Raw genomic sequence first — 14,279 nt, 5'->3', positions numbered from 1 at the left:
TCCTATCCTGTGATACTGTCTGCACAGCTGTGTATCTAATCATATCCTGTGTGATACTGTCTGCACAGCTGTGTATCTAATCCTATCCTGTGATACTGTCTGCACAGCTGTGTATCTAATCCTATCCTGTGTGATACTGTCTGCTGAGCTGTGTATCTAATCCTATCCTGTGTGATACTGTCTGCTGAGCCGTGTATCTAATCCTGTCCTGTGTGATACTGTCTGCTGAGCTGTGTATCTAATCCTCTCCTGTGTGATACTGTCTGCACAGCTGTGTATCTAATCCTATCCTGTGTGATACTGTCTGCTGAGCTGTGTATCTAATCCTATCCTGTGTGATACTGTCTGCTGAGCTGTGTATCTAATCCTGTCCTGTGTGATACTGTCTGCTGAGCTGTGTATCTAATCCTCTCCTGTGTGATACTGTCTGCTGAGCTGTGTATCTAATCCTGTCCTGTGTGATACTGTCTGCAGGGCTGTGTATCTAATCCTATCCTGTGATACTGTCTGCACAGCTGTGTATCTAATCCTATCCTGTGATACTGTCTGCACAGCTGTGTATCTAATCCTATCCTGTGTGATACTGTCTGCACAGCTGTGTATCTAATCCTATCCTGTGTGATACTGTCTGCACAGCTGTGTATCTAATCCTATCCTGTGATACTGTCTGCACAGCTGTGTATCTAATCCTATCCTGTGTGATACTGTCTGCTGAGCTGTGTATCTAATCCTATCCTGTTTGATACTGTCTGCTGAGCCGTGTATCTAATCCTGTCCTGTGTGATACTGTCTGCTGAGCTGTGTATCTAATCCTGTCCTGTGTGATACTGTCTGCTGAGCTGTGTATCTAATCCTGTCCTGTGTGATACTGTCTGCAGGGCTGTGTATCTAATCCTATCCTGTGATACTGTCTGCACAGCTGTGTATCTAATCCTATCCTGTGATACTGTCTGCACAGCTGTGTATCTAATCCTATCCTGTGTGATACTGTCTGCACAGCTGTGTATCTAATCCTATCCTGTGTGATACTGTCTGCACAGCTGTGTATCTAATCCTATCATGTGATACTGTCTGCACAGCTGTGTATCTAATCCTATCCTGTGTGATACTGTCTGCTGAGCTGTGTATCTAATCCTATCCTGTTTGATACTGTCTGCTGAGCCGTGTATCTAATCCTGTCCTGTGTGATACTGTCTGCTGAGCTGTGTATCTAATCCTCTCCTGTGTGATACTGTCTGCTGAGCTGTGTATCTAATCCTGTCCTGTGTGATACTGTCTGCAGGGCTGTGTATCTAATCCTATCCTGTGATACTGTCTGCACAGCTGTGTATCTAATCCTATCCTGTGATACTGTCTGTACAGCTGTGTATCTAATCCTATCCTGTGTGATACTGTCTGCTGAGTTGTGTATCTAATCCTATCCTGTGTGATACTGTCTGCTGAGCCGTGTATCTAATCCTGTCCTGTGTGATACTGTCTGCTGAGCTGTGTATCTAATCCTCTCCTGTGTGATACTGTCTGCACAGCTGTGTATCTAATCCTATCCTGTGATACTGTCTGCACAGCTGTGTATCTAATCCTATCCTGTGTAATACTGTCTGCACAGCTGTGTATCTAATCCTATCCTGTGGTACTGTCTGCACAGCTGTGTATCTAATCCTATCCTGTGTGATACTGTCTGCTGAGCCGTGTATCTAATCCTGTCCTGTGTGATACTGTCTGCTGAGCTGTGTATCTAATCCTCTCCTGTGTGATACTGTCTGCTGAGCTGTGTATCTAATCCTGTCCTGTGTGATACTGTCTGCAGGGCTGTGTATCTAATCCTATCCTGTGATACTGTCTGCACAGCTGTGTATCTAATCCTATCCTGTGATACTGTCTGCACAGCTTTGTATCTAATCCTATCCTGTGTGATACTGTCTGCACAGCTGTGTATCTAATCCTATCCTGTGTGATACTGTCCGCACAGCTGTGTATCTAATCCTATCCTGTTTGATACTGTCTGCTGAGCCGTGTATCTAATCCTATCCTGTGATACTGTCTGCACAGCTTTGTATCTAATCCTATCCTGTGTGATACTGTCTGCACAGCTGTGTATCTAATCCTATCCTGTGTGATACTGTCCGCACAGCTGTGTATCTAATCCTATCCTGTTTGATACTGTCTGCTGAGCCGTGTATCTAATCCTGTCCTGTGTGATACTGTCTGCTGAGCTGTGTATCTAATCCTCTCCTGTGTGATACTGTCTGCTGCGCTGTGTATCTAATCCTGTCCTGTGTGATACTGTCTGCAGGGCTGTGTATCTAATCCTATCCTGTGATACTGTCTGCACAGCTGTGTATCTAATCCTATCCTGTGTGATACTGTCTGCTGAGCTGTGTATCTAATCCTATCCTGTGTGATACTGTCTGCTGAGCTGTGTATCTAATCCTCTCCTGTGTGATACTGTCTGCTGAGCTGTGTATCTAATCCTGTCCTGTGTGATACTGTCTGCAGGGCTGTGTATCTAATCCTATCCTGTGTGATACTGTCTGCTGAGCCATGTATCTAATCCTGTCCTGTGTGATACTGTCTGCTGAGCCGTGTATCTAATCCTATCCTGTGATACTGTCTGCTGAGCTGTGTATCTAATCCTATCCTTTGTGATTCTGTCTGCTGAGCTGTGTATCTAATCCTGTCCTGTGTGATACTGTCTGCTGAGCCGTGTATCTAATCCTATCCTGTGATACTGTCTGCTGAGCTGTGTATCTAATCCTATCCTTTGTGATTCTGTCTGCTGAGCTGTGTATCTAATCCTGTCCTGTGTGATACTGTCTGCAGGGCTGTGTATCTAATCCTATCCTGTGATACTGTCTGCACAGCTGTGTATCTAATCCTATCCTGTGATACTGTCTGCACAGCTGTGTATCTAATCCTATCCTGTGTGATACTGTCTGCAGAGCCGTGTATCTAATCCTATCCTGTGTGATACTCCTGCTGTCCTTGGTGACACTTTAGACATTTCTGGTCACCAGGAAAATGGCTGTGCACTATGTCCCTACATGCCATTCTCTGTTATCTGTTGTAAACACTCAGATTAGGAGGGGGGGGCGCCATCACACACAGGAGAGCAGACTCCGCCCACTTTACGGCAGGCTGTAATCTGAGCTTTTTATACAGTGGAAATTCAGTAGGATTTCAGAAGCTGCTCCCCCTAGTGTTTAACAGTGGAAAATATCAAACTTTTTTAAAAAAAAAATTTATATTTTGCACAATTAAAAAAAAAAAAAATAATATTTAAACAAAACATTTAAACATTACTTTACATTTTCTCAGTTATTTTTTTTTTTTGACGATACCTTCCCTTTAATAATTGTCGTCTCCCGGCTCCGTCTCTCTACTGTTGATTGACAACTTTTGTCAATATCATTTGTATAGGGAGAAAGCTGTCAATCAGGAAGCTGGAAGTGTGGAGTGAGCAGAGCAGCCCATGAATATGGAAGACTTCGCAGAACATGCGCATTATTGAGAAGACTCCAGCGCTGCAGCTTGCAAATGCAATTTTTAAAATTGCAAAATAACAAGTGACACACTGTATAGCGCCATTCCATGATGCCCTTAGGGCAGCATACACTTGGTGACAGATTCCTATTAATGCCTCTGCATATACTGAAAATCTGAACAGCATTTTGAAGCGAAAAAACAGAAAAAGAATAGTTCAGAAATTATTTATTTTGTAATGTTCTTCTCCTGTATCGAGGAATTGCTCCAGGCTTACAAACACTGATGTAAAAATCTGTAACGTGTAAAAGACCTAAACATATAGTTCATTTTAGGGCAAATAAAGTGTAATCATTGTATATGGATTAGTACTTTTCTAGATAACATTGTGTCTGTAATCCTCATCAATGTACTCTCTCTTCCTTCAGCTATGTAACACAAATTTTGCAGTTTTCAGTATGAGACATATAATAACTAGTCCACAGGTCCGCACACAAGTCCTACGTTTGCCACATATGGCAAGCATTTTCTTCTAACCAATGCTAAGAGTGTCCTTTCGTAATACGTGGGACTGGTATGTTTTGGTATACTTTTTATTTTTATTGCTGTACTAATCGTCAATGTATGCAGCATAGGGGAGGTCAAGATACAGGAAAAGTATTCAAACTGACTTGGGCCCCTTTCACACATCAGTTTTTTGCCATCTGCAACAATCCGTTGGCTCGACGGATCCGTTCTTTTGACAGATCCGTCACATCAGTTTGTCATCTATGCCTTCCATTTTTTGATGGATCCGGTTTTTTAAAGGGGGTGGCTCCAATACGTTATTGACTACTGAAAACTAATCACAGCACCAAAATGACACGTGAGGTGTATTCTACCTTATATACTGATATTGGAGCATGTTCAGTTAAAAAAAAAATGGAATCCATCGCTGGATTCTATCGTTTGACGGATTCCGACGGGTCCTGCGCCCATAGGCTTCCATTCTACCAAACGACAGATGGCGACAAATCCGTCGCCGTCCGTTTTTTCGACGTACACAAAAAATGTTGCGGTGGATGTCGTCTCTGTCTGACGGACACACATTTTTCGACGGATCCGTCGAACGACAAATGAAACATGGGGCCATCAGTCGCAATCCATTGCTAATACAAGTCAATGAGAAAAAAACGGATCCAGCGGCATCAGTTGCTGGATCCGTGTTTTTCAGAATTTCGACGGATTGTGACTGATGGCCAAAAAACTGATGTGTGAAAGTGCCTTAGTGACAACATCACCAGGTCGGTTCTGGGTAACTCACAGTATGCGCTATTGTGGCGCTATAGAAATAAAGATTATTATTATTATTATTATTATTGACATAACAGAGCACATGGAGACTCTTCTCTGAATAGCTGCCTGTATTATTACCTTCAGTGTGGAATCAGTATATGGACCGTCTAATCTGACTACACACAATCTCTTTCATCTCATAGGCATTTGGGAGTTCTAGTATCTCACCATATCCTAAGCTGCCAATCAAGACTATGAATATGTATTTAGAGATAAATTTATTAAAAGGATAAGTTAGGTGTGGCTGCTGCATTGCAGAGAAAGGCACTGAGTAGCCCTAGCCTAAAGCAGGACATTTGAAAAAAAAAATAAAAAAAAAATAATAATAATAATAATAATAATAATAATGAGCCTGGAGCTAAAAAAAAGCCCCCAAAAATCTGACTGAAAGATATAGAGCATTTAGGCAATAATGTGAACAGATGAAATAGAAGTGGCACACATCATCCATAAAATTGATGTCTGATTGAAAAGTATTAAAACAAGAAGAAGCAGGACAAGCCATTTAGCACTTAGGTGCCTGAAAATTACATGCAAAAAAACAATGTCTTACCTGAAGGAATTCTGAACATCAAGATCAATCTGAAGACCATTGATATATAGGCTTGCATCTCCAGCCTGAATTCCATAGGTGTCAGATAAATGCTAAAAATAAGAAAAAGGTACCATGAGTCTGTTTTGAATATATGGAGAAGTACAAAGTCACAATGGTACTGCATTTATATAAGATCTGGGCTAAACTAAACCCAAGCATGCGATACACATACTCTGATCTGTCATAAAACCAACAGGTGAGGTATCTGGTAACAATCTCAAGAGAACAGTCAGGCCTTGAAGTTGTGTTAGTAATAGGAAAAAAAAAGTGTAAGGATCTACAACTTTGCAATGGCTACGGTATATTGTGATGGCTAGTCAACTGCGTCCGAGCATCTCCAAAGCTACAAATTGTGTGTGATCTTTATGACGTGCAGCAGTTAGTACCTTATAAAAGCGGTTCAAAGTAGTATAACTGGAACCATGGACAGGGTCCAAAGAAACCCAAAGCATACTGATGCTCGTGGTATAGCCGGTCTGGTTGGATCCCACAGAGCAGATATTTTACTTGGACCACATCTACTTTTAGCGAACTTCGTATATTAGTCGATATATTAAGAGCACTATCTTTGACAACATCTACCTACACATTTTTCCTGACCATGGACAATCCCTTTATGGCACCTGTGTTTCTTAATGGCAGTGGTTTATTTAAGCAGGACAATGTTCCCTGCCACATAGCACACATTGTTTAGTTCTGGTTTGAAAAACATGGCAAACAAATCTAGGAACTGAGTCCTCCAAATTCCCAAGATCACAATCTGATCAAGCATCTGTGGGATGTCCTGAAGAACAAGACTGATCCATGTAAAGTCAATTTACAGGATATAAAGGATCTACTGGTAACATTTTAATAACACAATCCACAGGATATTTTCAGGCATTTAGTGGAGTCTCTGCCTTGGCAGGTCAGAGCTGTGTTGGTAGCATGGGTAGATGTAGGCAGGTTTCTGTTTCTTATAAATGATCAATGTGGTGAGGTTTTTTTTTTTTAATTTTTTATAAATACAGTTGATCCTTGGATTACGAGCATAATTGGTTCCGGAAGTGTACTCTTAAACCATGTTATTCCTATATCAAAGCGAATTTTCCCATAGGAAATAATTGAAACGCAGACAATTCGTTCCACAGCCCAAACATTTTTACTGTATTAGGCCCTGTGCGCACTTGCCGGATTTTCTCGCGGATTTGCTGCATGTTTCGCTGCAGAAAATGTTCATAACATCTCTGCAGTGATTCACCAGCAAATCCTATGGGAAAAAAAAATACTGTGCGCACTAGGCGGATTTTGACAGCTGCATGTTTTGCTGAGGGATTCCCGCAGCAAAAACTATTGCATGTCACTTCTTTTCTGCAGGTAGCTGCGGGATTTCACTCCATTGACTGTAATGTAATCGTGAAATCCCGCAGGGAATAACGCAGGCAGCAAATTCTGTGAGGTTCATTGCGTTTTCCTGCGTTATTCCCTGCGGTATTTCGCGTTTTTGGGACATAATGTTCATTACTGCCCTGCGTCTTGCAGGGAAGTGATGTCATTATGACAGGAAGAGGAAGCGGAGCCGAGAGTAAACACACACATATCAGACACAGACATATAGAATACACACATATTGCACTCACACACAGACACAGACATATAGAATACACATAGAAATCAAACGTACATATAAAAATAAAAAACAAACCGTCCAGCCAAGGTAAACACACAGCGGCAGCCCGGTATTCTCAGGCTGGCTAGGGCAAGGGCCATGGTTAATGTCCCCCCCTCCCGCAGCCGACAATATCAGCCCGCAGCTGCCCCGGGACTGTCGCATCCATTATGCGACAGTCCCGGAGTGTCCCTGGCTCTTCCCGATTGCCGTGATGCGGTGGCAATTCGGGGTAATGACGAGTTAATGGCAGCGGATCGCCGCCACTAAGTCCTGGCTTAATCATGGCAGTGTCTATGAGACAGCTTTCATGATTAACCCGTAAGTAAAGTGAAAAAACACACACCGACAAATCCTTTATTTTAAATAAAAAAAAAAAAAAGCCCCTCTTTCACCCCTTTATTACACCTCCCAACACACAACTCCGACGTAATCCACCGAGGTCCCACGACGCTTGCAGACTGATCCAGCCGCGTCTGACACACTGTACTGAATGCAGCCTCGTAACGAGACTGCAGGAGGTAACCACAGGTCATTTCTCACGGTCGGTAATGTGAACACACTACCGCTCGGGAGAACTGCAGTGTGTGTACTCACAGGGACTCTATCTGTTGATTGATCTGTCCTCTATCTATTGATTATCTATCTATCCATTCAGTATCTATCTATCCCTCTATCTATCCTTCTATTTATCTATCTATCCATTATCTACCTACCTATATCTATCTCAGTAGGAAATGATTTTTTTTTTTCAATGTGCTTTATTGCATTCAATGCATTAAAACACATGTACCAACGTGCGGAAAAAACGCACCAAAACCGCATCAAAACCACAACAAAATGCATGCGGATTTCGGTGCGTTTTTTTTTTCTTCGTTTTTTTCCGTGGGTGCGGTAATCTTTCAGTGCCTGCGGAATTTTCTTAAGAAAATTCCTTTTTCCAGTGCGCACAGGGCCTTATACAAATTTATTACAGTAATACAAAATAATGTACAGTATGCATATAAAATTATTACAGTGCACTAATACAAAATACTGTACAGTAAAAAAAAAACATTAAAACAAATTAAATTGCACATTAGCTTACAATAAAATAGTTGGTGTGGCAGGCACAGTACAAGCAATGTGCTGCACTGGTTAGCAGAAAGAAAGTACAATACTGTATCCACACATGCAAATTGTTAGACATGCTATATAGTATATACTGTACTGTACAATGGTATACTGTATACAGTACATATGTACAGAAAGTTACCTCCAGAGGGGGTCAGAGTGTGGTGAAAGGACAGAACCAGACGTGTGCACGGTGAGTATTTCCTTTTCTTGCAAAGCATTGATCTTAAACCAAGTTACAAATTTTTAGAAAGCTTTTGCTTGTCTTGCAAAACGCTCCTCAAACCAACTTACTCTTAAACGAAGGTTCCACTGTAATGATAGCACTACCTTTAAAAAAGGGAATTTTTTGACCACTGCAATAAAACAAAAACCCAACCGTGAAGGATGTTTTTTTTAATTTTTTTTTTTTTAAAGGTTTCCCATAATTTCTTTATAGGAAATAAACTGAAGACAATCTGTGATATTGCTACAATATTAAATAAAATCAATATGACCCCATGTAGGGAGCTCTGTGATTCTGTTTACATTTAATGGGCAAGAAAAAAAACAAAACTTTAGTAAAGCATTCTTCTCATAATTATAAATGAGGATTTCTAATAGTATTGTTTACTGTTCTTAGCCTAAGTTACCAGCCAGAGAGTCTATTAAGTAGTCTGCAACATCTGCCGTCCTGACTCCTGACCTGGCCAACTTCAGTGCCACTTTGCTCCCCTGTTACAACAGAAGCAAAGCTGCCTCTGCTTGCAGCATCTGGGAATGCACAATTTGCCCAGCAGCCTGAAAGGTCAATCAACTAGGAATGCTCCAGAACACCAATGATGAGACAATCCCTTTAACTACAATGGTAGAGAAAGGCAAAAAAACAAAGAAAAAAAACAAAAATAAAAAAAAAAACAAATAAAGAGAACATAGGGTGAGTAAGTACCGGTAACAAAGGAGACCCATATAAATTTGGAGTGCTCCCCTTGAGGAGCTGAGCCAGGTGAGCACAACTCCACTAATAGCTGAAATGCCACGCAGCCTCTGTATTACATCCATGGCTGAGCTTGCCAAAGAACAAAGCCAAGAGGTAACAACAGTTTAGCCAATCGTCTGCTGGTAGTTCCCAACTAAATACCAAAACAGATCTGGCATATAGTCAATAAAAATGCTACTATATATATATTAAAGAGTTTTCTTTATTTTCATGACTCTAAAGATTGTAGATTCACATTAAAGACATTAAAACTATGAATGAAAAATTGTAGATTGAAATACTTAAAAAAAAGTGTGAAACAACTGAAAATATGTCTTATATTCTAGGTTCTTCAAAGTAGCCACCTTTTGCTTTCATTACTGCTTTGCACACTCTTGGCATTCTCTTGATGAGCTTCAAGAGGTAGTCACCGCAAATGGTTTTCCAACAGTCTTGAAGTAGTTCCCAGAGATGCTTAGCACTTGTTGGCTCTTTTGCCTTCTCTTTGCGGTCTAGCTCACCCCAAACCATCTAGATTGGGTTCAGGTCTGGTGACTGTGGAGGCCAGGTCATCTGGCGTAGCATCCCATCACTCTCCTTCTTAGTCAAATAGCCCTTACACAGCCTGGAGGTGTGTTTGGGGTCACTGTCATGTTGAAAAATAAATGATGGTCCAACTAAATGCAAACCGGATGGAAAAGCATGCTGCTGCAAGATGCTGTGGTAGCCATTCTGGTTTAGTATGCCTTCAATTTTGAATAAATTCCCAACAGTGTCACTAGCAAAGCACCCCCACACCATCACACCTCCTTCCTCCATGCTTCACGGTGGGAACCAGGCATGTAGAGTCCATCCGTTCACCTTTTCTACAAAGACACGGTGGTTGGATCCAAAGATCTCAAATTTGGACTCATCAGACCAAAGCACAGATTTCCACTGGCCTAATGTCCATTCCTTGTGGTTTTTTAGCCCAAACAAGTCTCTTCTGCTTGTTGCCTGTCCTTAGCAGTGGTTGCCTAGCAGCTATTTTACCATGAAGGCCTGCTGCACAAAGCCTCCTCTTAATAGGTGTTCTAGAGATGAGAAGGTGTGTCCAAATTTTGGTCTGTACTGTATACACACTGTGTATATATATACAATTTTATTTGTGTAATACGAGGTTTCATATATCTGTATATTTGTTTTATGGTTATCCAAGAAGCACAAATATGGTGTTACTTGAAGTGCGCGTAGATATATGCTTTTTTCTTTAGAAATTGTTATCACTAGGATAGGGAGTCATATGTAAACCATTCCCTCCCTTATTATTGCTGCACACTGAATGCTCTCTGAATCCGGAGATGCGATGTCACTACCCACACATGCGCTGATAATCTCTAGATGTCGATCACTTCATGTTCATTGCTCGTTTGGTCCAGTGTCGATTGGAGCGGAGCTCTCGTGACGGCACAATCACACGTAAGCCGCAGCACCACTGTAAGGGCGTCGGTATGGGAGGGGAGTATAATCTTGTGGAATTAGAAGGGGTTGTTGTCCTGGTAAAGGACAACCCCTTTAATGTATTATCTGCTTCTAGGATGTTCATTTCTTCATATACCAGGCAGACCTTTATGTCTACACCTCTGCCACTTGATAAAGGATCTCTTGAGCCCAGAAACACATTCTGTTCTTAGATTTTAATGAAGACATTTATAATCACCTTGCACCAGGGCTGTTTTAGAGTTTAGTTATGAACAACTCAGTGGATTATTAGATACTTTAAGTACAATTACTCAATTACTTCTTTTTTTCCTAACTGACATTAACCAGGCATTATCTAATCTGGAGCTATCTCCAGACTCATGTGACCAAGGTTACTTTCTAGATGTCTATAAAAACCATAAAAAATACCGCCTTGAGCAGTCCTGGGGATAGCTTGCTTACCAATGTGGAAATCATGAACTTGCCAACATTTTGATGAGGAGCACACACAATCCAGATATAAGGAACCATAGGAGAATTCAAAGAGAAACTTTTGTTTTACACAACAAAGATTCTTCTGAATAATCTGACAACTAATATCCCAGGAGGAAATATACTAAGAAAAATAAGCTAATGATGTAGAACAAAGCCCATTAATACTCGCTACAGCTTTGGCATTGTAGTCTCATTTGACTACTGTCTATGGTGAGACATAAGTGGTAATGCAAATTTAACAGATTTTTTTTTAATAACCTTTTCAGAGCAAGGCCTGAATTTCACAGACTAATATGCAGCTTGAATACTATTTTGCCTAAACCCAATCATCATAATATTTTCTACTTTTAACACCTTTGTCATCCCTCTCCCTTTGCTGCATTTTGGTGCTCTGCTTTCATTATCTCAAATGGGAATGATTCCGTTCTGCACAGCTGGAGCCGCCATCCCCTGCTGCTAGATGGATGGACTATAGGCACTATGTCGCCGATGCCAATTTAATGCCTGCAAATACTAGGGTTTAGAAAGTTTAGTTCGATACACTTGGGGCAGAAGCAGAATTTTAAAAATGACAAGTCTTTGTATGGGCTTCTGTCCAGTTTGAATCCTTTTAATTATCTTTTCATTGCTGTTATTTGCACGTTTTAAGGCTTCCAGGCTGTTAATTGTATGTGGCACAGGGCTACTGTGCTACAGGGAAATGTAATATACATGTACATCCAATTTACTGGGATTTTAAACATAGTTTTATAAAAAAAGTTTTTTACAACAAACATATTGATGATTCTTTGTTTTTTGTTCTATTAGGAGAATTTCTACATATACTGGATATAAACACATCCCTGTTAATATGCCAGTTTTTTGTCATGTAAAAATAATCATACCAAGAAGAATCATATATCAAACCTTTTTCCACATTTAACCCGTTCACGACATACACCGCACATGTACGGTATCGAGGTGAGTTCATTCCCGCAAACTGAAAAGGTTTTGGTACCGTGTTAGCCAGTTGAAAACTGATGAAGGGACCTGAGATGTCTCAAAAGCTTGCTTTGTAACATCACTTTATTTTATTTTAGTTAGCCATTAAAAGGTATCACAAGATTATAATTTTGTTCCTCTCACTGAGAACATTCAATAATTTTCCCGCAAACTGTACAGCGATAAATGACTATGGAAAGTCTGACTGACGGCCTTACCTGCTTTAACTTCTTAACCGAAAATAAAACACAAGACTACGTGACATTGGATGTAAAGGCCACAGCAGCCCCGTTTATGATCACCAAAATAATAACACTTTAACCATAAACATAGTAATAATTCAATAAAACATAACCACCAGCAAAGGAGGGGGGGTAATTGAAGAGTACCATTGTACATGATTGCAACATCAGCTCCACATGTGCCCTCAGCCGCACCACACCGACTCGAGGACACTCAGCCGAGTGTTGCCCAACCACTGCCCTGCTGGGACCGAGCCCAGCAGGGAACCACATTAACATGCCCCGCTGTGACCCAGCACAGCAGGGTCCCACGATAACATGTCCCGTGTTGTGACCCAGCACAGCAGGGACCCACCTTAACCACCACACCATTGCACCACCAGGGGTAACCCGCTCCTGCACTGGGTTCCCCCCCGCTCTTCGTGCAATCCATCGACTTCAAATACCCCCCTCCTTTCCGCCAACTGCTGTGACGAGTGCACTCCTCTTCTCTTCCACCTTGATCCAGACATCTCGAAAATAGGGCGGGTGGGTGGGCGATTCCAGACGTCTTCCAGGTGCCAAATGACCAACCCCCAACAACTCTGCCCTATATATACTAACCCACACTGACCTACCCCTAACCAATCAAATGTCCTAATAACTCCTATAGCCCCACCTCCTGGTTTCCCACCCAAAATAGCTCACACCTTAACCCTTTGCTATACCCTCTGGCCTAGCATCCCACCTAGTCATGTTGCCCTTCCTTGAGCCCCTTTGGGGCAGCAGTCCGGGCTGTCTTGACTATGGAAAGTCTGACTGACGGCCTTACCTGCTTCAACCTCTTAACCTAAAATAAAACACAAGACTACGTGACATTGGATGTAAAGGCCACAGCAGCCCCGTTTATTATCACCAAAATAATAACACTTTAATCATAAACTTAGTAATAATTCAATAAAACATAACCACCAGCAAAGGAGGGGGGGGTAATTGAAGAGTACCATTGTACATGATTGCAACATCAGCTCCACCATGTGCCCTCAGCCGCACCACACCGACTCGAGGACACCCAGCCGAGTGTTGCCCAACCACTGCCCTGCTGGGACCAAGCCCAGCAGGGACCCACATTAACATGCCCCGCTGTGACCCAGCACAGCAGGGTCCCACATTAACATGTCCCGTTGTGACCCAGCACAGCAGGGACCCACCTTAACCACCACACCATTGCACCACCAGGGGTAACCCGCTCCTGCACTGGGTTCCCCCCCGCTCTTTGTGCAATCCACCAACTTCAAATACCCCCCTCCTTTCCGCCACAGCGAGCACATATGACACCTTGTACGTGCGAGTCCTGCCACCAAAGACCATCCAGGGCCAACACCACGGTTCCGTTTAACCAATACCTGACTGTCCCCACCATCCAGATGAAACCACCACATTAAACTTCCAAAAGTAACTGGAGACTCCAAAGCTCCCCTGCCCCAGAACCATCTTCCCTCACATGGCCGGCCGCACGTAAAAAAATGGTACCCAGCCGGCCCCCAGCATCTGCCCAAAACAGCCTGCGCGACCAGTCCCCAACGAGATGCATGAGACGCCAGCCCTATCTCGAAAGGATTGGACGCAAAATCTGCTTCGTTGAGACCGCAACACTGCAGGCATCTCTGAAAATGCAGACAAACTGATAATTGAACCAAGCCAACCTACCTTGATGTAACCAACCGGGGACCCGCATGGGTTCACTTAACCTCTGACCCCCTTGTGAATACATGCTTTGTCAACCAACAAAGATGTCCCCAAAAAGGAGTGACGCCCTACAAGTGACCACATGGGCACCAACACCCCGACGGACAGACACAGGCCCAAGGCGGTCATGCCTGGTGTCATGGAACAGGCCCCTTGACATTATGGTGCACAGGTCCCTTCCGCCCGGGTGCCGCACAAAACATACCGTGGTCACTCCTCCTACTGGGACAGAACAGTCCTTAA

The 14,279-nt window shown here is 42.4% G+C and overlaps 1 protein-coding gene across 1 annotated transcript in view; it reads right to left on the bottom strand.

The window, feature by feature from the left end:
• Positions 1-14,279, bottom strand: part of UGGT2 (UDP-glucose glycoprotein glucosyltransferase 2) — a 518,153-nt gene that overhangs the window by 342,046 nt on the left and 161,828 nt on the right. The window contains exon 11 of the mRNA XM_075336749.1: positions 5,369-5,460. Within this exon, the coding sequence (XP_075192864.1) occupies positions 5,369-5,460 (92 nt within the window). The remainder of the gene's footprint in view (positions 1-5,368; positions 5,461-14,279) is intronic.

Source organism: Anomaloglossus baeobatrachus, chromosome 2 (assembly GCF_048569485.1).
Source record: "Anomaloglossus baeobatrachus isolate aAnoBae1 chromosome 2, aAnoBae1.hap1, whole genome shotgun sequence".
NCBI lineage: Eukaryota > Metazoa > Chordata > Amphibia > Anura > Aromobatidae > Anomaloglossus > Anomaloglossus baeobatrachus.
The sequence above is the reverse complement of the archived record's forward strand: the minus strand, read 5'-3'. Positions and strand labels throughout refer to the sequence as shown.